General features: G+C 37.0%; 1 protein-coding gene and 1 long non-coding RNA gene across 2 annotated transcripts; both read right to left on the reverse strand.

Annotated features, from left to right (window-relative positions):
* Window positions 1-300: 300 nt before the first annotated feature.
* LOC111188584 (NACHT, LRR and PYD domains-containing protein 12-like) lies at window positions 301-17,825 on the reverse strand. Its single transcript, XM_049479465.1, has 11 exons — window positions 17,820-17,825; window positions 15,848-15,867; window positions 13,065-14,873; window positions 10,517-10,687; window positions 9,440-9,610; window positions 8,060-8,233; window positions 5,941-6,114; window positions 4,155-4,328; window positions 2,987-3,160; window positions 1,145-1,191; window positions 301-1,013 (listed from the first exon to the last, which is right to left on the reverse strand). The coding sequence occupies exons 1-11, from the start codon at window positions 17,823-17,825 to the stop codon at window positions 430-432; spliced, it is 3,504 nt and encodes a 1,167-aa protein (XP_049335422.1). The 3' UTR covers window positions 301-429.
* On the reverse strand, window positions 17,824-21,134 carry LOC125785750 (uncharacterized). The gene is made up of 3 exons (XR_007428096.1): window positions 20,928-21,134; window positions 18,951-19,011; window positions 17,824-17,990 (listed from the first exon to the last, which is right to left on the reverse strand). It is a non-coding gene; the product is annotated as an uncharacterized LOC125785750 (long non-coding RNA).
* Window positions 21,135-25,193: the final 4,059 nt, after the last annotated feature.

Below are 25,193 nucleotides of genomic sequence, written 5' to 3' on the forward strand. Positions count from 1 at the left end.
ATGGAGGAGTGGAAAAGCATTCCAGTGGAACCTGTGAAGCTCTGCTAAACTCCATGCCCAAGTGCGTTAAGGCAGTTCTGGAAAATAATGGCGGCCAAACAAAATATTGACACTTTAGGAACTTTTGAGGGGTGTACTCACTTTTGTTGCCGGTGGTTCAGACATTAATGGCTGTATATTGAGTTATTTTGAGGGAAGAATAAATTTACACTGTTATATAATCTGCACACAGACTACTTTTTATTGTGTAAAATTAAATTTTGTCCCATGAAAAGATATACTTCAATATCTGCAGAAATGTGAGGGGTGTACTCACTTTTGTGATATACAGTTTATGAAATATATACATATTTTTATTTCTACACACATTCTTCCTTACGCACACACGCACGCACTCACACACGCACACACACACACACACACACACAGTTATTCTATCTTACACAGAGTCACGGAGGAGTGAAAATCAACCCTAATCCCTGCATAGAGGGGCTGAGTGAAGGTGGTGTAGAATGTGTGTAAGTGTGTGAGAGTGTGTGAGGGTGTGTGTGAGGGGGTTTGTGTGTGTGAGTGTGTATCAGAGGAGACTCTGTAGAAGGACAGAGTGCCGGAGGGACAGTCCACATACACTCCTACTCTCCTACAGCCGGAGGGAGGAGGGGGGAGATCAGTTGTGTTATTATTGTGATAGACAGTATATCTGTTATTAGAGCAGCTCAAACTCGAGGAGTTTATATTCCATCCAAACCGACAGTCTGAAATCCCTCTTTTCCTCCTGATGGTTTTATAACTCAAAGCTACTTCAGCTCCACCTCCGCTCCACTCAGCCTCCCAGTAACAGCGCCCAGTAACTCCCTCTCTACTCAGAACCTCCTCCCACTCATCAAATCTCTCTGGATGATCACGATATGACTGCCGCTCCAGTCTCCACCTATACTCCACTGTTCTTTTCTCCTCACTCAGAGAGAGATAACGGTGTGCTGTGTTTGGATCCAGTGTGAAATAACAGCCGTCTAAAAAACAAGAACACACATCATACACACATTACACACACACTACACACACATAACACACACTGCACTGATACAGAGAGAGAGAGAGAAATTACACACACTGCACTGAGTGTGTGTGAGAAAGAACTTACATTTCTTTAATCCAGGTTTAATCCTTATCTTCCCTCCATTTTCCACCCTAAACAAACAGACAAATGCAGTGTGAGATTTTTTTAAATGTAAAGTTTGTACCTATTATGATTCTGTGTATGACCGTTTTTCATATACAAACCGGATTCCAAAAAAGTTGGGACACTAAACAAATTGTGAATAAAATCCGAATGCAATGATGTGGAGATGGCAAATGTCAATATTTTATTTACAATAGAACATAGATGACAGATCAAAAGTTTAATCTGAGTAAATGTAACATTTTAAAGGAAAAATATGTTGAATAAAAAGTTCACAGTGTCAACAAATCCCCCAAAAGGTTGGGACAAATAGCAATAAGTGGCTGGAAAAAGGAAATTGAGCAGATAAACAGCTGGAAGACCAATTAACACTAATTAGGTCAATTGACAACAGGGTATAAAAAGAGCTTCTCAGTGTGTCAGTGTCTCTCAGAAGCCAAGATGGTAAGAGGGTCACCAATTCCACCATTGTTCCGCCCTTAAATGTCACTGCACCTCAAACAGGAACGCCACTGTCAAGGAAATAACAGAATGGGCTCAGGAATACTTCCAGAAAGCATTGTCAGTGAACACAATCCACCGTGCCATCCGCCGTTGCCAGCTGAAACTCTACAGTGCAAAGTGGTAGCTCAGACGTTTTCAATGGGCCAGGGGTCATTTAAAAAGGAGTGTGGCAAAATGAAAGACTGTGGTCAGATGAGTCACGATTTGAAGTTCTTTATGGAACACTGGGATGTCATGTCATCCGGAACAGATAGGACAAGGATAACCCAAGTTGTTGTCAACGCTCCGTTCAGAAGCTGCATCACTGATGGTATGGGGTTGCATGAGTGCTTGTGGCTTGGGCAGCTTGCATGTCTGGAAAGGCACCATTAATGCAGAGATCTATGTTCAGGTTCTAGAACAACATATGCTCCCATCTAGACTTCATCTCTTTAAGGGAAGACCCTGCAGACCAGACCACATTCTGCAGCAATCACAACATCATGGCTACGTAGAAGAAGGTTCCGTGTACTGAAATGGCCAGCCTGCAGTCTAGATCTTTCACCTATAGAGAACATTTGGCGTATCATAAAGAGGAAGGTGCGACAAAGAAGGCCCAAGACGATTGAACAGTTAGAGGCCTGTATTATACAAGAATGGGAGAGCATTTCTATTTCTAAACTTGAGAAACTGGTCTCCTCTGTCCCCAGATGTCTGTTGAGTGTTGTAAGAAGAAGGGGGGATGCCACAAAGTGGTGGAAATGGCCTTGTCCCAACTTTTTGGGGATTTGTTGAGGCCATGAAATTTTGAAACAACATATGTTTTCCTTAAATTGATACATTCTCTCAGTTTAAACTTTTGATCTGTGATTTGTGTTCTATTATGAATAAAATATTGACATTTGCCATCTCCACATCATTGCATTCAGTTTTTATTCACAATTTGTTTAGTGTCCCAACTTTTTTGGAATCTGGTTTGTATCTTTTACGATTTTGCATTGCCCTCTAATACTGCCATGCCGGGTTATTGACCTGGACTGTCTCACCCTCCTTGGTATATTTATTTTTATTTTTGCATTTTGGTTTTGAATCTGCCTGTAGTTGATCACGATTTTTACAATCGTAGAACAGCAGCGGCTTTGGCATTAGATGTGACACTGGTTACTTCAGAATTGGGAAAATTGCGACGTTTAACTTGCTTATAGCTCATCAATAATATCAAGTTAACTTTTTTAACCAGACAGTAAACTGAGATTGAGATACTGAGATACCCAACTTCTCTCCCCTTCAATCACTCACACAAATATATGTTTTTAATACCTGAGTGTCTCCAGTTTGCACTGTGTATCCTCCAGTCTGGCAGAAAGCAGCTTCTCTCCTGACTCTCCTGGGTGGTTGTAGGTCAGATCCAGCTCTTTCAGGTGGCAGGGGTTTGAAATCAGAGCTGAAGCCAGAGAAGAACAGCCCTTTTCTGTGATCATACAACCAGATAATCTAGAGATAGAGGAAATTAGAGTAAGTTATTAACATAGGGAGAAAGAGTGACAGTGGCAACTGATCTACTTATATATTAAACAGACCACACAACACAACTAACACTGAACAAGAAATGGTCAACAAAAGACAGGCTCAAAACCAAAATGCACAAACATAAGGCAGCAAGCATACCAAGGATAGAAAGAGAGTCCTAGGTCAAAACTCGAACTCAAAACAAGGCAAACATCATAATAGTATTAGGGAAAAGGTCATACACAGTTAAAAAGATTTACAGATAGAAAAAACAATTTTCTAGTCAATGGACAGAACCACAGAAAATACTTGGCAAGGATTGTGCTGAAGGGGTGTTTATAGTTTGTGGTCTGGGGTATCATGTAATGTGTAATCTGCATTCTGGAAAATTAAATCAGAGAGATGGGAGATTGATAGTAGATAGGCGCAGGAGGAATAGTGAGAGTGTGTTGAAACTTCTGTAGTTTAAAAGATTTTTTTTATAAAGATCTTAAAAATCAATGACACTTTTCAGTTCAAAGACACATTACAATAATGTCTATAAATCTAGCTGCTTGTAGTTAATCAGGCAATTACTACATTGTTAAGCAGCAACTACAGCGAATTAGTTTTTTGAAATAGTTTTTAGAATCATATTAATAATAAATCATAATAATATTGGTAGGAAGCAATTGAATAGAGATATGCAAATTACCCCAGTAATTCTAGGCAAGAATTTCTACAGAATATTCTTCCCTATATTGTACATGTTCATTAAAGTTAAATGGAAGCATTTGCGATTACATAAATACCTTTTCCAAAAGCCTCTGATTATTGTGTACAAATATGAAAAAAGACAACAGAGTTCTCTTTTAATTGGTTTGTGCACTCCGACCTTCATTTAAAGCTTAATTTTGGTGTGTTTTGAAAAATAAATGTCTCAGCAAAACTCTGAATCATCATATGTTCACATTTATCAATTTAAAATCATCTAACTGACCTGAGAATCTGCATTTTACAGTGTGAACTCTTTAGTCCAGCAGAGAGCAGCTCCACTCCTGAATCCTGCAGGTCATTGTTACTGAGATCCAGCTCTATCAGGGAGGAGTTTTCCAGCTTTAAAACTGATCCCAGAGTTTCACATATCTTTACGTCAAGAACACATGAAGCTAATCTACAAAGTGAGGAAAGCAAAATATTGTAATTTTTTTAGTTATACAGTAAATCCATAACCTTTGTGAAAGTGTAAGATAAAGAAGTGGTTATTTGCTTTTTTATTATAATCTATTTTTATATGTGAGAGCCTTCATCAATTAAGAAATATAATATTACAGTTAATACTTGTGATTCACAGTGGTCTAATCTAACTCTCCATCTATATCATATTAACGCATATATTTTTTTATAATTTATCACAGAAAAATAAAATATGGTGACTAATCACTGATTAGTGCCATCCATGTGTTGTCAAAAATGCTAAAACTATTAAGAATATCCATTTTTTGCTATTTCAATAAATGTTTAAAAATAATTTAATCAAAATATGGACATATATCAACATTCTGTTGATATTTGCATCTTATTAAAATAATGTTAAGCAGGGCTGGTATATTTTATTATTACAGAGCAACATATTTTAGCTATTAATGTAAAAATGTCTTAGCATATTGTTACTCTTTATTGCATATTTGAGTAGATTTGCGATCAGCCTTCCACCTCTATGATAAAAAAATAACTTCTCAGCCGGATAAAGGAATATAGAGTATTGCAGCAGGTGAAGCACATATCTATATACATCTAAAGTGAAACACAATAATAATAAACAGAAGCCAGAATAGTGTTCATCATTAATTCTCATCTATATTTAAATGTCAGTGGGCTGCTCACATGCAAAGTTGTATTATCCATGCTGATTCCTTCTCCCTTTTTTCTCCTCTTTCTGTCTCTAGATTTCTAAAGATTATTAAGAAGAATTCTCATGTTTTACCTGGATTTTTGATACATGTGTTTGGTGCAGTGTATTAGAAAAAGAATCACAGGATGTTCAGTTTGCATTTCTGTATGTAATGTGGGGAACTGTGTTAGTGTTAGTGTCAGCAAATGACCTCAGAAGTCTAGTGTACCAAGTCAATTGATAGTTTATTTGTTCTAGCATATTATAGTTAGTACTTTAAAACCCTGGCACTCTGCAGTGTGTGAGGAGTTAATATAAGTTATCTTTGTAACCGTAAAGCCTACTAATGGTCTGTGATATGAAACCACTACAGACGGTCAAGAACACAGCAGCGCACCTGGTCTTTGACCAGCCAAAACAGGCACGTTATCCCACTGCTCACTGAGCTCACCTGGCTACCAGTTGCTGCTTGCATTAAATTCAAAGCCCTTATGATTACCTACAAGCTAATGGCAGAGCACACTCCTACCTGCACTTAATCCTAAAGGCTTATGTTACCTCCCGGCCACTGCGCTTCTCTAGTGAACATATGAATAGTCTAGTTAGTGTAATTCTAGGCATTATGTTCCACAGACTATTCTTCCCTACATTGTACATGTTCAGCAAAACTAAATAAGAGCATTTGCAATTATATAAATTCCCTTTTCCAAAAGATTTGGATTATTGTGCACATATGTAAAAAAAATATTAGATCCTAAAGTCAACCGAGTTCAATTTGAATAAGTTGGTGTACACTGACCTTCACTAGAAGCTTGAGTTGGTGTGAAATATATTGGTAAAATTCTAAATCATAATTTCTTCATACTTATCATTTGAAAATGATCTGACTAGCCTGAGAATCTGCAGTTTACAATGTGAACTATTTAGTCCAACTGAGAGCAGCTCCACTCCTGAATTCTGCAGGTTATTGTTACTGAGGTCCAGCTCTTTCAAGGAGGAGTTTTCCAGCTTTAAAACTGATTCCAGACTTTCACACACCTTTACTCCAAGATCACATGAAGCTAGCCTAAAAAACAAGAAGAAACACAACAGATTTCATTATAAACTCAATGAGGAATATCTGAATGAATCAAAACTAAATTGTTAAATACAGTGGCTTTCTAAACTTCTGATCTTTCTTTATATTGAAGGGTGTGATTGGAGATAACCACACCTTCACACTCTTATTCTTAAATGTTTTATACATTTATATTAACAGTTATTATTTTTACTGTTCACTTTATAATTCACTTAATAACCTTATGATCTTTGCTCTCTTTTTAACTGTGTCACAATGACACAAGGCTTTGGAGGTTGTTTTTACTTTTTCAGGAATCAGGAAGGTCAGAGTGTTTTCATCAACAGTGAGAGCTGTGAGGAGAACGTGACCCTGAGTGTCAGAGAAGCTTCACTGCTGTTCTGGGACCAGTGTATATGAACTAGGAGACAACAAGCTCTCTGAGTGAAGTGCTGGGAACCTCTCCTCAGATAGCCAGCGCATGCCTGTTCTACACGGCGTAAAGTCACACACAGGCCAGAAGATCTTTCCATCCACTCTTTTCCTCTGTTTCCTCTTCTCACAGACTTTAGGACACTTAAGGACTGTCTGCTGTGTTCATGAAGGACACAGTGCTGAACAACATCATGATAAGAACCTGTTGCTCAGACAGGCTGGAGCGGATCACGTCATTGGAACTGGACAACAAACTGTTTACTGGACTCTGCTGACGTAATCATATGATAAGTTCTGTCCAATCACATGTCATTTGCAAAATGTATAACTGCTTGGATGAAGTCTGAGGAGTTCTCTCTGTTCCTCAACTGGCTTTAGTTTCTTTCTCTTTCTTTCTCTCTCTCTCTCTCTCTCTCTCTCTCTTTCTTTCTCTCTCTGGGTTGCGAATGTGTTGTCGAATACAATCTATCGAGATTGTATTCGTTGATGTACTTTTACTCTTTTCTAATATATATCTATTATTTTTTGTTCCTTTTATATATCTGTAATGCTGAAACTATTTTTCAAGTAAACTTTAATATATTTTAAATTCTAAGCTCTGACTCATTGGTCATCATTTCATGTTCTGAGATTTCTCACATCCGAGTTTTATCTAAGTCATGCTGTGGTAAATTACCCTACAATATAATCTTTAAGGTTTAATGAATTGGAAATAACCAGTCATGTTCTGTTAACAAAAACAAAATGCATGCATTAAAATGCATGAACAGTAAACTTTATAAAGGAAACCAATATGCTGTTGTAGTCTTCAGATGAATTGGTCCAAACTGGCTAAAATTGGACTATGTAAATAAAGTGTTAAACTTTGTGGTTTGATTTTCCTACTTACCTTGCAAATACAACTTGTTACATCTTATAGGTATGTTAAAATATCAAAATGCAACCCTTAAAACATTATATGACATACCATCAGAATAAAGAAGAATATAATTCATGAGTGATTAAAGTAACTATAGCAGGATTCAGTGTGTGTTCATAAGTTAGCGGTTTTAGTAGTAAGCCTAGTATAAACAAGCTGGCAATTTTGTACTGACAGAAGAAATAACATGATAAACATGGTTACAATGTGTTATGCATTTTATAAGCCATGCTTATAATATGCTATGAATGTGGTTTGAGTATTAAAATAATGCATTTTTCTACTTCTAACAGTCTAATAAAAAAATCTATATTTATATATAATGTATACAGAACTGTTTATAGTTCTACATGCTGAATTTCATTACAACCATCTGTAGTTCAAAGTAATTCTCAAAAATCAAATCAGGCAAGAGCCATTGAAAATTCACTTGATCAAGTATCTCTCCTTCAGGAGATTCTAGAACTCTCTTAGAATTTTAATACACATTGTTCTGTTTTAGAAGTGGCAAACAGACCTCTGAACATTGTTTTTAGTTTTAACATGTTACATTATCAGTCTTACATTAAAAATCTAGAATGAAGTGACAGAGACACTGACCTGAGGATCTGCAGTTTACAGTGTGAACTCTTCAGTCCAGCAGAGAGCAGCTCCACTCCCAAATCCTTCAGGTGATTTTTACTAAGGTCCAGCTCTTTCAGGGAGGAGTTTTCCAGTTTTAAATCTGTTCCCAGAGTTTCACATGTCTTTACTTCAAGATTACATAAAGCTAGTCTGAAAAACAATAAGAAACATCAATGAGGAATATCTGAATGAATCAGAATTATATTGTGAAATACAGTGCCCTTTTAAACTATTGGTCTTTCCTCATATAGAGATTCAAAATAGATGTTTACATAATACATGTACACTGGTTGTAGGGAAATAGATAGCAATGAGCATCATGTGAGGTGCCTAGAGTGGTATAAGGTAGGGCCCAAAAAACATAATCAAGAGACATCATCAGGAGTGGTATAAGGAATAGTTGCAAATCTGCCTGGCTGTATAGGAAAGCCCAAAATTTAATTAGGGGCATTAGCAATTTATTCAGGAGAACTAAGAAAATCCCTTTTGTTAGTACATAACAGCTACAGGATGGCATAATGAAGGCTGGAATAACTGCTTTAGTGGCACCTATAAAATGTTCACTGCATTAAAAAGACAGAAATACCAGGCCATTTTAAAGAGGAACATGATGCGTTCTGGTCACAAATTAAACCTTGGTAATCAACAGATTTTCCAGCAAAACATTGATCCCAACCACACCAGAAATACAACCAAAGCCTAGTTGAAAAAAGATGCTGAAATATCAAGACGTGGCTTTCTCAGACACCAGAATTAAATCTTACTGAATGTCTTTGGTTGGATTTGAAGAATGCAGTTCCAGAACTAAAGCATATAGGTTATATGTGATTGCAGCAGTTACTGATGAAGAATATGCAGCCCTTAATGGAAAAAATAATTTGCAACAAATATTGCTGATAGGGACAGAGACAATTCCACAGTAGCTGGAGAAACACTACATGGTGTGTGTACATTTAAAAGTAAGTAATATTTAGAATTTTCTTGAGTGGTGTGTGAGCAATGTTTAAAGGCTACATATTTGTAAATGTGAACTGAAAAAAATGCTTAATGCAAGCCAAATGCTTGCATGAAATGCTATAGCTAAGTTGCTTTGGTTTTTATTTGCCCACTTGATCACTGTCATTATAATCAACAAAATCAACCAAGAAAACTTTGTTACTTTGTTTTTAGTTAGAATGCTTTATGAACGCAGCTGTCTACTGAAGGTGGTGCTTCCACATATTAGACCAAATCAGCTCATATTTTTGTTTGATCATTCAGTGACTTCAGCTTTCTACACTGATTAATGTTAACAAGTTTAAATTGACATATATTCATATAATTCAGTTCTCAGATATGGAATTACATAAGACTGACCTGAGAATCTGCAGTTTACAGTGTGAACTCTTCAGTCCAGCAGAGAGCAGCTCCACTCCTGAATCCTGCAGGTCATTGTTGCTTAGGTCCAGTTCTATCAGTGCTGAATCTGAGATGAGTACTGATGCCAGTGTTTCACAGATGTTTTTACTAAGACTGCAGCAATCCAACCTTAACATTTAATATTATAATTAGCTTTCAGAATATTTTACCATAAGGGGCTAGAGTAAACAGTATATTAAATAAAAGATGAACTAAAATTCAGTCATACTAATGCTTCATGAACAGACAGGATACAGGACTCTGTGGGGGATGATGCTTGTTGGATTGTGTATTACATGCAGATTTTTGAGTTTTGATTTCAGTGCAGGTTTTACAGTATTTACCTTTAGCACCGGCAGAACTGTAACAAGCACTGAACATAAGCTCATTCATTTAGTTATCAAAATCTTTCATCTTTTTAATAAGAAAATGGCAGGTAATAATTTAGTAATTATTTCACTATATTGCCAGTCAGCTCATTTCTAATACTACTACTACTAACACTGTTATGTTCTACTTTTTACTTTTGTAGTAGTGTAGAAACTATCATAAAACAAACTTTAGTATAATTCCTGCATGTGTTAAAATCAGCAATTAAGAAGTTTATCCTGTACATGAGCACTGTCAGGGTTAACATGAACACAACAACAAGGGTTACATTTTTCACTCACAGTGTTGATTAACACTAAATAATTTGGTGTGGACTATGGGACTTCATTATAATGTGTTATCTGTATAGCTCTAAGTGCACCTGAGTGTACAAACTGCAGTTATCCATTTCTTCCTGTTTAACTATCTGCATCATCGACATCATCAAACCGATAATACCCCATTACCTAGTTTTTATTTTGCATTGCTTTATGAAGGATGATGCCTACTGAAGGTGGTGCTCCCACATATCAGGCCACATCAGCTAATGAATAATTCAGATTCATCATTCAGTAACTTTATTCCCCTGCACTTATTAATATTAACAGGGTTAAACTTCATAACTCGTTCATATAATTTAGTATAAATACATTCCATAAGACTGACCTGAGAATCTGCAGTTTACAGTGTGAACTCCTCAGTCCAGCAGAGAGCAGCTCCACTCCTGAATCCTGCAGGTCATTGTTGCTGAGGTCCAGTTCTATCAGTGCTGAATCTGAGATGAGTACTGATGCCAGTGTTTCACAGATGTTCTTACTGAGACAGCAGCAATCCAGCCTTAATATTTAATATTATAATTAGCTTTCAGAATCACCAAAATATATTTTCCCTTAATGTACACGGTAAAACATAATAAAATTAGAAACATTTATCCGATGCAAATACAGTCAATTATAGTTCATTATAGTTCAATATAACTACAAATCAATTGTGTAGTCACTTATTTCACATTTAGTCTTAGAAACCAACAACCTTTATATGATAAACATTCATAAAAACCTAGACATGCTGTGGCACTTTTGAACTCCCTGAATAACCCACTATACCCAAGGACATGTACTAAGCAAATAACAGCATTTTAATATTTATAATATTGTATTGGTAATAATCATGCAATACAATGAATAATAATTTATATTTAATGAGACAATGCAATAATATTATTTGTTTCTTATATTCAATAGAGTTCTTAAGTTCATCCAATATTTCTTTTGTACATATTTGAGAGAAACACTATTAATATTAATATTAAATATTTCTAAAGTCATATTATTGCTTCATGAACAGATAAGATACAGTACTCAGGACAGAGTACTCATGTGATTGAATTGACTTTGTAATTTCTTTGTAACTCTATTTTAAGCATATCAGTTCAAAATACAGTTGTGTTCAAAAGAATTCAACCCCCACTGCAGTAAAGTGTTTTAGCAAGTTTAACATTTATCTTTAAATATTGTTTACAATCAGATCAAATACTGACTTGAATACCAGACAAATGCATGTTAATTGCAAAATGATTCAACCTCTTTTTCCACTCTCAAGAAAAGAAGTTTGAGTCAGGTGTTTTCAATCAGGCATTAAAACCACCTGTAGATGTGAACAGATCGAAAACAAGCAGCAATTAAGCAGATTTAAAAGGACATAGATACTCAGCTTCATCTTGACAGTTAATGGTGTCTTTGCAACATGGTGAAGTTCAGTGAATGTTCAAAAAAGTTAAGAGAGTAGGCCAGATAAAGGCCTCCATGCCAGAACTCCCTGGAGCATCCCCATGGAGAGGAAGTGAAAGAGTCAACTCCAGTATGCCCAAACAGAAGAGAAAAGTATACCTAACCCTTTGTAGTTTATCCACAAGGACTTTTTATGCTCTTATGTGTGGTGCACCTGGGAGTTCTGGCATGGGGGCCTTCATCTCACAGTGTGTACCATATTTTCTAGGCCAAAACCTAATTACGTCCCTCTGACAAGTCTTTTTTTCACAGTTCCCTAGCTGTCAGCCAGGATTGTTTCGACCTTTTGTTTCAGGTACCGGACAGTAGTCACCGACAGCATACTCTTTCTGCCTCACCCAGGTAGTGTTTTCACTGTGCCTTTTACTTTAAAGTTGTGAATTATGTTTCCAATTGTGTCTCTTTAAATATTTAATTTCTTTTCAAATTAATTTTTATATGTATCTTATTATATAGATCTTTTTTTGTATCCATATTGTTGCTTATGAAGAGCAATTAGCTCCTCTTTAGACTTCTTTGAACATTTCATGAACTTCACCATGTTGCAAAAACACCATTAACTGTCAACTTCAAAAGTCCTTAATATGCTTAATTGCTGCTTGTTATGGTTCTGTTTACATCTACAGGTACTTTCAATGCCTGATGGAAAACACCTGACTGAAACTTCTGTTCTTGAGACCATCCACAACCAACACTCAAAACTGATGTAGGATTATTAGGTCAGGCTTCACGCATACTGTCACATCTGGTGCTGTAGACACTCCTGTTTCTCCCACACACAGCTCTAACGGAGGTTTTCAGTCAGACAACTACACTACCCAGAACGCACCACCTGCTGACATCACACACACACACACTCACGTGACACCTCACCTGCTTCCTCCAGGAAGCCCTGAATACTGATTACCTGCTGTATAAAAGGACACTCCACGCACACATCTGTTCCGTGTATTGTTTGGTTTATCCACTTTACAAAGCGTTTCTCTCTCTGATTGTTGTTTTTCTCGTTTATGACCTTGCTTTTGTTTTCTCGAAGCAGATTTTTGCCTGTGCCTCTGATTGTGGATTTACTGTGTATGATCTGGACTGTTTATTGTTTCTTCCCTTTTGGATTATCTCTACTGCTGGCTTCTCTTGTGTATGAACTCTGAACTGTCTCCCGTTTATGGTATGGTTTTGTCTATGTGGCTACTGTTTGCCGGTGCTCTACTTATTTTTCATACGACTACTCCTTTATTGTGTTCATCTTTAATAAACAACCATTTTAGCCGTATCTGCGAGTGTCAGTATTCTGTACCCAACATGACACATACACAATCACATAGATAACAGCAGGTATATCTCTACTCTTAGAGCGCTCACACTAACTATTAGGATATTATTATGCTAAACTAAAAAATATTATTAATGAAAATATTACTTACAGAGCTCGCTGTGTGATTTTCACCACAGGCAGTAATCTCCTCAGTCCGTCTTCTGATGCTTTGTATTTCTTCAGATCAAACTTCTCCTGAGTCTCCTCTGACATCATCAGCACAAAGACCAGAGCTGACCACTGTGTGGATGTGAGTTTCTGTTTTGAGATAGTTCCTGAGTTCAGGAAGTTCTGGATTTCAGCAGTGAGTGAGTTGTCCTTCAGTTCACTCAGGCAGTGGAGGAGATTCAGGCTTCTGTCAGACTGCATTTCCTTTTTTAGTTTCTCCTTAATGTAGATAGCTGTGTTGCTAACGTTCTCTGCTTTGATCTTCAGGCTTGGCAGAAGTTCGGTCAGGACCTCCTGACTGTCCTCCACTGAGAGGCCGAGGAGGAAGCGGAGGAAAAGGTCCAGGTGTCCATTTTCACTCTGCAAAGCTCTGTCCACTGCACTCTTAAGGAAATCTGTTACTGTGTTATGCTTCCACCCAAGTTTTTTCCAGAAAGTCCTCTTTTTGAACACATTCTTCTTCTTATTGCAGTGTGAGTGATGCACATATACAGCTGCAAGGCTTTCCTGAACACTCAGATGCACAAAGCTGAAAATGTCTCTCTCAGAAATTCCCTTCTGCTGTCTGAAAATCTGTGTACACACTCCTGCGAACACTGTACCATCAGTCACATCAATCCCACATTTCTTAAGAGTATTCTTATAGAAGTTCAGCTCTCCACTCTCAAGATTACTGAAGGCCAGTTTACCGAGCTTCAGAATGATGCGCTCAGGGTCAGTGTCAGTCTTCTTACTGTATTTCTCCTTCATCAGGTTTTTCTGCTGCAGTAGGAAGCTCATGTACATTTCTGTCAGGGTTTTAGGGATGTTCTCATAACTCTCTTTATCCATCAGTGGCTGAAGCACAGTGGCAGAGATCCAGCAGAAGACTGGGATTTGACACATGATGTGGAGACTCTTTAACTTCTTTATGTGTGAAATTATTTTCTCTGCTACATCCTCTGTTTTACAGTATTTGGTGAAGTACTCCTCCTTCTGTTCATCATTAAATCCTCGTACTTCTGTTGTCAAATCGATGTATTGCTGGGGAATCAGATGGGCTGCTGCTGGTCGGCAAGTTACCCAGACTAGAGCAAAGCAAAGCAAATTTTTGTTGATGAGATTTGTGATCAGTGAACCCACTGTACTCTTCTCATTCACATCGTTCACTTCCTCTCCATCTTCAAACTCCAGTGGGTAACGATACTCATCCAGCCCATCAAAAATAAACAGCACTTTACCGTCCTCATCTGGAAGAGATTTCAGTGCAGGTTTTGAGGAGAAAAAGCAGTTATTCAGTAGTTTAATCAAACTGAATTCCTTCTCTTTCTTCAGATTCAGTTCACGGAAGGGTAGAGGGAAAATGTACTGAATGTCCTGGTTTTGCTTTCCTTCTGCCCAGTCCAGTATGAATTTGTTGACGGACACAGTTTTTCCGACTCCTGCAATTCCCATTGTCATCACTTTTCTGTTCCGTCGATCTGTACCCGGCTGGACTTTAAAAATGTCACTGCATTTTATACACTCTTCCTCACTGCCAGGTGTATTGGGAGACATCTCTAATTGCATCACTTCATGCTCATTAATGACTCCTCCACTTTTATTCTGCACTATAACAAGATCAGTGTAGATATCTTCCAGGAACTCCTGATGACCAGTCCGTGAACTTCCAATTAGTAAACGCTCGTAGTTTAACTTTAGAGTGGACTTCAACTTGATCCAAGGCGGTTCATCTTTTGATAGAGAAGAGAAAGGGGGCTTTTTAATGAGTCTTTATTTAACATTATTAAAGAGACAATGGGATGAACAGAGATTCAAATGTAAAATCACTGTCTTAGGTTTCCGGAGGAGTGGTTTAAAAACCACTGAGTTGCTCAAATTTTGAATACATCCACCTGAATATCAATATAGACATGTTATTTAATACTTTTTTGTGTAATGGCACATTGTGTAAAGTAAAGTTCATTAAACTACCCAAAAAAAATCAAATCCTAATGCACACTCAATCTGTTCATCATGAATTGAAAAAAAAACTTCAAAACCATGTGGCTTGTGCAATAAATACAATACCATAATACTAAACTCTTTTTCAATAGATTTTACTGTTGCAGTAAAATTGTCAAAATAACCCTAGCTCACTTTACTTGACTGTTTTACTTGGATAAAGATTGTGTAATTCAGGAGCTTGTGTCCTTAATCAATTGTAAAGTGTGCAACCCACTTCCACTAAAAGATTTTCAATTGCAAAACTATGTTTTAAGTGTAAACCTGAATGGGCCACTTCCCTCAATCAGTCTGCATGTGGCACTGTGCAGGATACAGTGGCTTGCAGTATTCATACCCCTTGAACTTTTTTCTCATTTTGTCACCTTACAACTACAAACTTAAGCGTATTTTATGATTTTAAGTGATATACAAACACAAAATAGCACATAATTGGAACGAAAATTATACATAGAGTTACAAAATGTAATCAAATACAAATCTGAAAAGTGTGATGTGTAAAAGTATTACCCCCCACCTATATTAAATCTTCATAGAGCCACCTTTCACTCCTGCAAGCCACTGTATCTTACATAAACATGGAAGTATCATGAAAATTAAACCTTTTCACAAACCCAATGACTGAGCTTGCTATTGAACATCTAGTAATGTTCATGTATTAACACAGAATATCAGAGATGATTTAATGAGTTTACCTGCAGTCAGTGCAGTATAAGAGGCTGCTGAACTCTCACTCATTACCTGTCCTCCACCTGCTCCACCTGAGAGAGAGCACAGCAGTACAGAATAATAAACAACATCAGAAAATTCAAACACAAAAACACTGAACTGAGCACAATTCATTATTATTACTTAACTAAATATGATGTTAAAACAGTTTAAATACGCAGGGTCTGTTCTGTATCGTGTGATTTTTATTTTTTGTCAGAGCATATTATTCTTTAATTTATATTTATATACACCCACTCATTAGGACTCCCTGTATCACTAGGAGGGTAAAGGCCAGAGCATGCCTCTTCCGATATCCGTTGTGCCAATTAAGCATCACTATGCAGCATCACATTATACGCTCTCTCAGACTCCGGCTGCCGATGGAGAAACAGGAGAAACATGATCTACTGTTCTCTCTCTCTCTCTCTCTCTCTCAGACTCCGGCTGCTGATGGAGAAGCAGCATGATCTACTGTACCCTCTCGGACTCCGGCTGCTGATGGAGAAACAGCATGTCCTACTGCACTCTCTCTCTCAGACTCATAGTGTCAGACCCTTGTTCACAGGACCCTCGGAAACAAATTAAAATGACTCTTTACAGAGAAAAGGGTGTTAAATCTAATATGGTTTAAACTTTCTTTAATCCACTTTCATGTTTGTATTACTGAAGCGATACAGAACTGGAAAATAAACAAATCAGCATTTATAAATCCAGATATTTATCGGTTATTTATTCAGCTTTGCTTCTTCATAATAATCTAATAAAATATATTTATTATTGCCGATTAATTATGATATACTTTGATCTTAATAAAAATGTAACCCCAATGTGGTTAAATTATAGAAATAATACAATATCAAAACACAGTTCTAACAGCTTTATCAAGTTCGCCGATGATACAACCGTGCTGGGTCTCATCATCAAAGGCGACGAGTCAGCATACAGAGAGGAGGTGCAGCGGCTGACAGACTGGTGTACAGTCAACAACCTTCACCTGAATGTGGACAAGACAAAGGAAATGGTTGTTGACTTCAGGAGAGCACAACACACCCACTCTCCACTCAACATCGACGGGTCCTCTGTGGAGATTGTTAAGAGCACCAAGTTCCTTGGTGTCCACTTAGCAGATAACCTCACCTGGACCCTGAACACCAGCTCTACAGCCAAGAAAGCCCAGCAGCGTCTCTACTTCCTCCGGAAGCTGAGAAAGGCCCGTCTCCCTCCACCCATCCTCACACTCTTCTATAGAGGGACCATTGAGATGCATCACTGCCTGGTTTGGGACCTGCACCGTCTCTGACCGCAAGACCCTCCAGCGTATTGTGAGGACAGCTGAGAGGATCATCGGCGTCTCTCTCCCCTCCATCAAGGACATTTACACCACCCGCAGCATCCGCAAAGCAACCAGCATTGTGAATGACCCCACCCATCCCTCACACGAACTGTTCTCCCTCCTGCCTTCGGGAAGAAGGTACCGCAGCATCCGGTCCAGCACGACCAGATTCTGCAACAGCTTCTACCCCCAAGCCATCAGACTCCTTAACTGCAGAGACTGAACTGATGTTTTTTCTGTACATGCACACACACTCCTACCCCACTTACCCCAGAAAATGGAAAGCACTAAAAACCCTACTACCTCACTGGACTCTATTGCACACTGTGTAATAGAGTAATTACTACCTCACCTGGTCTTTTTTGCACACTGCAAAATTTGCACACTGTCTTGTTATTTATTATTCTTTGTCTGTATTGTGTTGTATTGTCTGTCTGCACTTTTGTACTGTTGCACTATTGTTCTGTCTACACTGTGTTTATGTGCACCATGGTCCCTGGAGGAACGTTGTTTCGTTTCACTGTGTACTCTGTATATAGCTGAAATGACAATAAAAACCACTTTGACTTTGACTTTGACATCCTTTTGTACTTTTCACAATTAGTGTCTGATAAAGGCAGTAAACAGGCGGGGTTTTTTTCAAACTTAATTCAGATGTTTTTTATTTACCTTCATGCTGAGATTCAGCTACAGTGTGAATATGAACTGGGCCATTAAACACATTTCCATGTAGAACAGGTGCAATGACATTCCCTCCAGTCTGAGCTGTGGTGTTCTGAACCAGTTCACTGGGAGCTGTGGGGTTCTGGGTTGTGGTGGTCTGGACAGGACTGGTTTGATCTGTGTTCACATGAAAGCAAAAGTCTGAGTTTTAAGTATATCTACGTTCCCACTGTCAAAAATCTGAATCAACCTGTGGATACAGTAGACAAACACAGAACTCATGTGAAAGTACTGTTTCTCCTGGTGAACGGACTTGATTGGTGAAGAAAGCTTTCAGAAATGTGTTTGATTTAAGCAACAGAAAATGTATACTGAATTGAAAATTGAAAAATAAAAACATAGTAAAAGTAAATGTCTGAGGTGACAAATGTACTTCAGTAAAAGTGCAAAGTACTTTCTTTTAAAACAACTCTTAAAAGTAGAATTTGTTAAAAATATATTGAAGTGATATATTTAATGTGCCTAACCCTAACCCACATCTGCTTCAAACCAAACTCTCAGCAAGTTTCATTAAAAACACATTCCTTTTCATGTTTTGGACAAAATTTGTGAGAGTGGAGCTGGAAGAAGAGATTGTGTTACATTTAAATCATTTGACAGGTTTCTGATATTTATTCATAAGTATAAGAACTTTTTTTTTTACCTAAATATAAAATTTTTAACAACAGATATTAGGACTCCCCCTATCACAAGTAATGCGCCAACACACCAGGAGGGTGAAGACTAGCACACGCCTCCTCCGACACAGGTGAAGTCAGACTCCGCCTCTTTTTGAACTGTTGCTGATGTAGCATTTCCAAGTAGCATCACAGCGCTAACGCTCGGAGGACTGTGCAGCGACTCGGTTCTGATACAACAGCTCACAGATGCAGCCTTGTGCTGCTGATCCACATCACCCTAGGAGTGATGTGGGGAGAGAGCGCCATCTACCCACCTGAAGAGAGCAGGGCCAATTTTGCTCCCTCTGAGCACCCGCAGCTGATGGCAAAGCTGCATGAGTGGGGATTCAAACCTGCGACTTTCCAAAAGATGTGATTATTTTGGCCAAAAATGGGGGAGAAGCATTTGCTACATCACCTTTTTGTTCTAGATCATCCTCCAACACTTGTGGATCACCTTCCATCCTGTAGGACTGCTCCTGTAGAAGGAGAGTAGATTCAGGTTTAGTGGAGGATTTCTGGTAAAGATGTAGAAGTTCCTGGATTTCTGAAGGAGGACAGAACCCATGTTTTAATGTTATTAGTAACATCTACAAAACACCAACCGCTCCTTCTTTAAGAAGCTTTACTGGGTCAGTGATGGTCAGGAGTGAAGTGGGAGTTTGAGGAGAATTAGGTCGTTACTCTGCAGCTAAGCTGTACAGTATTTACAGAATAATGTGGAAAATGAAAAACAATTAGTTCATAAGTTCCCTGGATTTGACTAATATAAAATGTATTAAAATATCAAATATATAAACAATGTCAGAGGTTTATATGAGTGCAGTGAGTGTGCTGATCTCACTAAAATCCCACCTTAAAAGTTACATTTGACAACGTTTAATCTTGAAAATGGTTGGTGTTGATTTTGTTTGGTCTGATGCTTCTCTGGACAGGGTAGTGGTTTTTATACAGTAGATATTGTGGAATATATGTTTCACTTTAGATAAATTGTGATGTTCCTCTGTGTGATCTGTTACACTGTGTGAACAGCACACTTTAAATTAATTAAACTCTACAGTAAATGATTTTTTTTTTTGCTCACCACCACCCCCCCTCTTCAGAGGACCAATTTATCTTTATTATTTATTAGTGTTTATACAGAGTTTTAGGTACCGTGGGCATTGTGAGAAGAAGATATAAAAAATATAATAAATAAAAAAAAAATAAAAAAAAGGTATAACAGGAAAAAAGGTGGGTGACAGTGAAAAAAGAGGGAAAAATAATAATAATTGAAGCAAACAAAACAATTTGTAAACAACAAGAGAAAAAGGGGAGGGGAAGAGAAAAAAAAACAGATTATAGCAAAAAGGCAAAAAGGAGACAAATATTAGGGAACAACACATACATCTGAACATTTACAGAAAAAGAATAGAGAAATAAATAAGTATTTTTCCACTTGTTTGATTTTATATGGGAATAGATAGAGAGAAAAGAGGTAGAAAGAGAGAGAAAGTAAAGGTAGGTATCTGCCCTATCTGTGTGAGTGCGTGTGTGTGTGTGTGTGAGTGTGTGTGTACAGGAACATTTGGGTAAAGGTTTTCTAGAAATTTATTTCTCTCAATGTCGTATTTCTGTTTTAAGTGGGATATTGTTGCCAGGTTATTGTTCATTAGGATGTGATGTAAGTGTGTAAAACCTTTTTCTTTCCATTAAATAAAGTGTGAAACAGAGAGGAAACAGTAATTAAACCTGCTGCAGACACAAAACCCACAGCTCAGCTAAGGGCAGGGCTACTGTGGTCGATTTCACTTCCACTTATAATTTTTTTTTGTAGGATTTTTTGGTCATATGATAATTTCTGAGAAAACACACACAAATAAGTCCACAGCTCCAAACTCAAACAATGAACAAAATTCATCTTGAAGTTGCAGTAAACAGAGCTTATCTTTTTTTTTTTTTTAGTTTCCGTGTAATACAAGTGACTCCAAAAGTTTGGACACACCTTCTCTTTTCAATGTGTTTTCTTTATTTTCATGACTATTTACATTGTAGATTCTTACTGAATGCATCAAAACTATGAATGAACACGTGGAGTTTTAATGTCTACTTCAAAAAACAAAATCATGTTTTATTAAAAAAAGTAATTAATAATGACGTCCATCAAAAAATGAAGAAAAAAACTCAAACAGCACAGTAAAAACAAATAAATTACACAGTACAGTCATTTTCATTACATATAAATGAAATATTAACCAGTTTAGGATAATATTAACTGTACATATTGAAACTGTAGCAGAGAAGTGTTAAAAGTAAAGATCAGAAAGTTCATATTAAAAGACATTGTTCATGTATCCTGTAGAACCCAGAGAGAAAGAGTAAAAATAAAGAGTGTAATTAAATGAAATGATCTTACCTGCTGTGAGCAGAGCTGTATCAGTCCATGAGCTTTTAGTCCTCAGCTTCTAAACTCCTGTACTTTTAGATCTGGAACAGAGGATAGAATTTAGCTTTTAGATCATTCTGATCATAAACTTTCCATATAAAACCTCTTCTGATCTGTAGAGGAAGCTTTTAAAGCCAGACTTCAGTGCAGCTCCGTTATAAAACTGATGAGTAAAGAGAGAAAGCAGATCTGCGTAACAGGAAACAGTTTCACAACTCAAACTCAGACACAGCTACATACAGGAAGCCCACAGATGCAGTATGAATTCAGTTCTGTTTCTGTTAAAAACTCTGAAGGTATCAGATCAGAGTAGAAATAGAAGAGAACAGTAGAGTTACAGTAACAGATCTACAGAAATCACCTGCACCCAGTATAAAACACTTCACTGTAAAACTCTCAATTTCAAGGAAACTTACTACAATAGATTTTTGAGTTTTGAGGAAGTCAAAGTTATCAAGAAATCCACCCGAATTTGTGCCGACTTGAAATCTTTAGTTCAGATTAATTTTTATGTTTAAAAACTGAAATGTGTATTGTATAAGTTCTGACTTTCCTTTAACTCCTTCAACACTGGGGCCAGTTCATTATTATATAACACATATACATATACAACCACCAGCCACTTTATTAAATACACCTGTTCAACTGCTCATTAATGCAAATATCGAGTCAACAGGTAGAAACTCAATGCATTTAGGCATCTAGATATGGCAGAGACGATCTGCTGCAGTTCAAAAAGAGCATCAGAATGGGGGAAGAAAGGTGAAGAAAACTAAAGCTTTTCCATATTTATTGTTCAGCTGAATTAAAAATCACCCTAAAGAGAAGAATTTTAAGTAGCGTAAAACACTCCCCTCCCCATACAATATAGAATCACCCTTTATTTGGCAATTAATTGTTGCATTCCTTATTGAACCAATACAGGATGCGATTTGTTCCGTTTTTTTAATAAATATCCAATAAACAAACACAAACACACACACACACACACAGAGAGAGAGAGAGTCAGTGAGGCCAGTCAGGAAGACGTGGAGGCGGAAGTATGTGCAGGTAAGGAAAATATTTATTATAAATAAACAAACAAAGGTACAAAGAAACAAACCAAAACAAATGAGAGGCAAGGAGAATAAACTAGGAACTAAAACAAGGAGAATAAACAAAACAGAACAAGAAGAATAAACAAAACAGAACAAGGAGAATAAGCAAGCATAAACAAGGGTTAATAAACTGAGGAAAACAAGGTTAGTGCAAAGACTGACAAGAACACACTGAAACACCAGGAGTTTATATACACAGGAAACAAACACACGAAACTACAAACACCTGGACAGGTAACGAGGGGGGCGGAGTTACAAATGAGACAAGAGGAGAGATGCAACAGTGCTGGGGAGAACAATGGGAGACAGTAGCACGTGGGAATGATAAACAAAAACACAGAAACGACACAGAGCTGGCTGTGTTTTTGCCAGAAGATATAAGTGCATGGGGCATGGCTTATTTTAGTGTAATATTGTGGTTTGATTGATTGTTTGGGATGTTGAGTTTTTAATGTGGAATTAATGATAATTTATTTAATATACAGCTGTATTACACTATATGAATATATGATATGGCCATTTAAATAAACAAAAGAGAAAAGGTTTATTATTTAATAAATACACATTTCCTAGATTGAACATTTTAGTAGAAATGTTGGTGTATTTTGTGTTAAAATATATTAGATGAATTGTGATGTTCCTCTATGTGATCTGTTACACTGTGTAAACTGCACACTTTAAATAAATTAAACTCTACAGTAAATGAGTTAAATAAAATGTGGAGCAGAAAGAAAATAAAAAAAGAAAGAGGAACTGAATTTGCTGCAGAAACAAAACTCACAGCTCAGCAAAGGGCAGGGCTACTGTGATTAATTTTCATTTCTGCTTATAAAGGTATTTAGGTTCTTTTAGTCACATCATCATTTCTGAGAAAACACCCAATAAAGTCCACAGCTCCAAACTTAAATATATCAATTCTTTTACAAAATTAAGAGCAGACTTACTGTATTATTATAAATATACAGCGAGCTTATATACACATATACACATATTTATGTGTATACTGTAATAATAGTGTTTCCTAATGTTGGTGAGGAATAGAATCTGTTCCCCACAGATTTCATGTTCTAAAACTGTTCTTTCAGTTTTGAGTAACTCTATTTAAATAATGGATATAAATGCTGAATTTACTGCAGTCGTATGTAAAGAATGTTGCTGAGCATGAGGCAGTTTTTAGTTAAAAGCTTTTACTATGTCCACATACATTTCTGTTAAATTACCTAATTTATTTTTTCCATCTTTCGCTTTGGCATTTCTCTGTTTGTCTTTTTATATGTATCACAAACTTTTCTGACAGGAAAAGATCAAAATCAAAATAAATAAAATGATTTATTGCTACATTTACACATTTATTAAACAGTAACACTGGAGTACAGGTAAGTGACACACTTGTGCAGAAGCACAAGAAATCTAAAATTATAATATATAGAATTTCACACAAAACATACACTATATATATACATTATTACACTGTAAAATAAGGTAATATATAAATAAATAATATATATATATATATATATATATATATATATATATATATATATATATATTAAATATTCAGCATTATAAACCCCTGCAGTAACAGATCACAGGTAATGAGCGCTGAGATCCTGAGGGGGGCGCTGTTTCTCCACTGAGAGATCACTCTGCGGGCGTTTCCCGTTTCGGCCGCCAGGTGGAGCCAAATCTCACTATAAAATTCCACGTTAAACACAAGCGTGTAGATTTATACTTATTTATTAAACTTCAGACACACAGAACGCAGAAATCATATTTTACAGATTAATTACTTTTTACTTTCACTTTTATTTTCACTTTTTATTTTCACGTTATGCATGCGCTCACCCTGCTGCACCACAGGCTGGACACTTTTAGTGAAAACCGGCGTTTGATGGAAACGTGATTAAACTGTGGTTCAGTTGTGATCTCCCGACACACAAATCTGATCTGATCATAATAGTTACAGTTCAGATCAGATCTGATCTGAGACTCTAATCCGATTAGCCTGAACTCTGATTACTGCCTGAAGATCACAATAGAGTCATATTAAACAAATACACCACTGGAGATTGTTTGTAAATAGTGAGCACCAGATACCAAATGGAAAGCACCATATACATAGTAATACTAAACAGTGAGCACCATATTCTAAGTGATGAGCACCACATACTAATAGTAAATAGTGACCAACAGATGCTAATTGGTGAGCACCAGATAACTGGTGCTCACCACAAAGTAACTGTTGATCACCACATAGTAACTGGTGTTCACCACATAATATCTGGTGAGTACCAGATACTTAGTAGTGAGCACCAGATAGCTGGTGCTTACCACATAGTATCTGGTGAGCACCACATGCTAACATACTAAGTAGTGAGCACCAGAAACTAAAATGGTGAGCACCAGATACTAACATGCTAAGTAGTGAGAGCCATATACTAAGTTTAGAGCTCTAGATAGCTGGTACTCACCACATTGTCTGGTGCTCACTACTTAGTATGTTAGTATCTGGTGCTCACCACATAGTACCTGGAAAACACCACATGCTAACATACGAAGTAGTGGGCACCATATAGTAAGTGGTGAGCAACAGACAGTCCACTCACCACCAAGTATCTGGTAAACAACATATACTCACATGCTAATTAGTGCACACCAGATAGCTTTATATGATGTAATAACCCCATTCCCAGGCCCTACAATAGCTAGAACTTAAACACATATTAACCACGTTTCTCACGTCATACAGGACGTCTCGCTTCCTCCACAGGTTTTCATTAGGGCATAGTATCATGCAGACTATACAGTGTAAAAAATTTTTTTTAGTAGGTCTATTTCAGAAAGTAATGGCTTACAGTGTATTGTTAGCTAAAATGCTAAGCTAACCGCTCAATGGGATATCCCATTCACTTATACTGAATATTAACCATTTTCTAGTGGTCTAAAATGTTGTAAATGTGTGAATATGAATTAACCTCTGTTAGGGAAGTGGTTAAACATGTTAGCGATGAGTTATAGTCGTGTTTATCATATTTTGACAGTTTTGTTGAATATTTTCGTCGCTAGCTGCAGTCTCGTGTTGGTTAATCTCTACAATGCTTAAGTGTTTATTTAAATTGTTTATTCGTGTTGGTTACTG

The sequence above is a fragment of the Astyanax mexicanus genome, chromosome 1, assembly GCF_023375975.1.
Source record: "Astyanax mexicanus isolate ESR-SI-001 chromosome 1, AstMex3_surface, whole genome shotgun sequence".
Taxonomy (NCBI): domain Eukaryota; kingdom Metazoa; phylum Chordata; class Actinopteri; order Characiformes; family Acestrorhamphidae; genus Astyanax; species Astyanax mexicanus.

Excerpts from the sequence above, each read along its gene's own strand:
- LOC111188584 (XM_049479465.1), bottom strand. Across the intron at positions 8,234-9,439 it reads TGTAAACTGCAGATTCTCAG|ACTAGCTTTATGTAATCTTG; the intron begins GTCAGTCTTATG and ends ATTGTTTTTCAG. Across the intron at positions 1,192-2,986 it reads TGCAAACTGGAGACACTCAG|GGTGGAAAATGGAGGGAAGA; the intron begins GTATTAAAAACA and ends CTGTTTGTTTAG.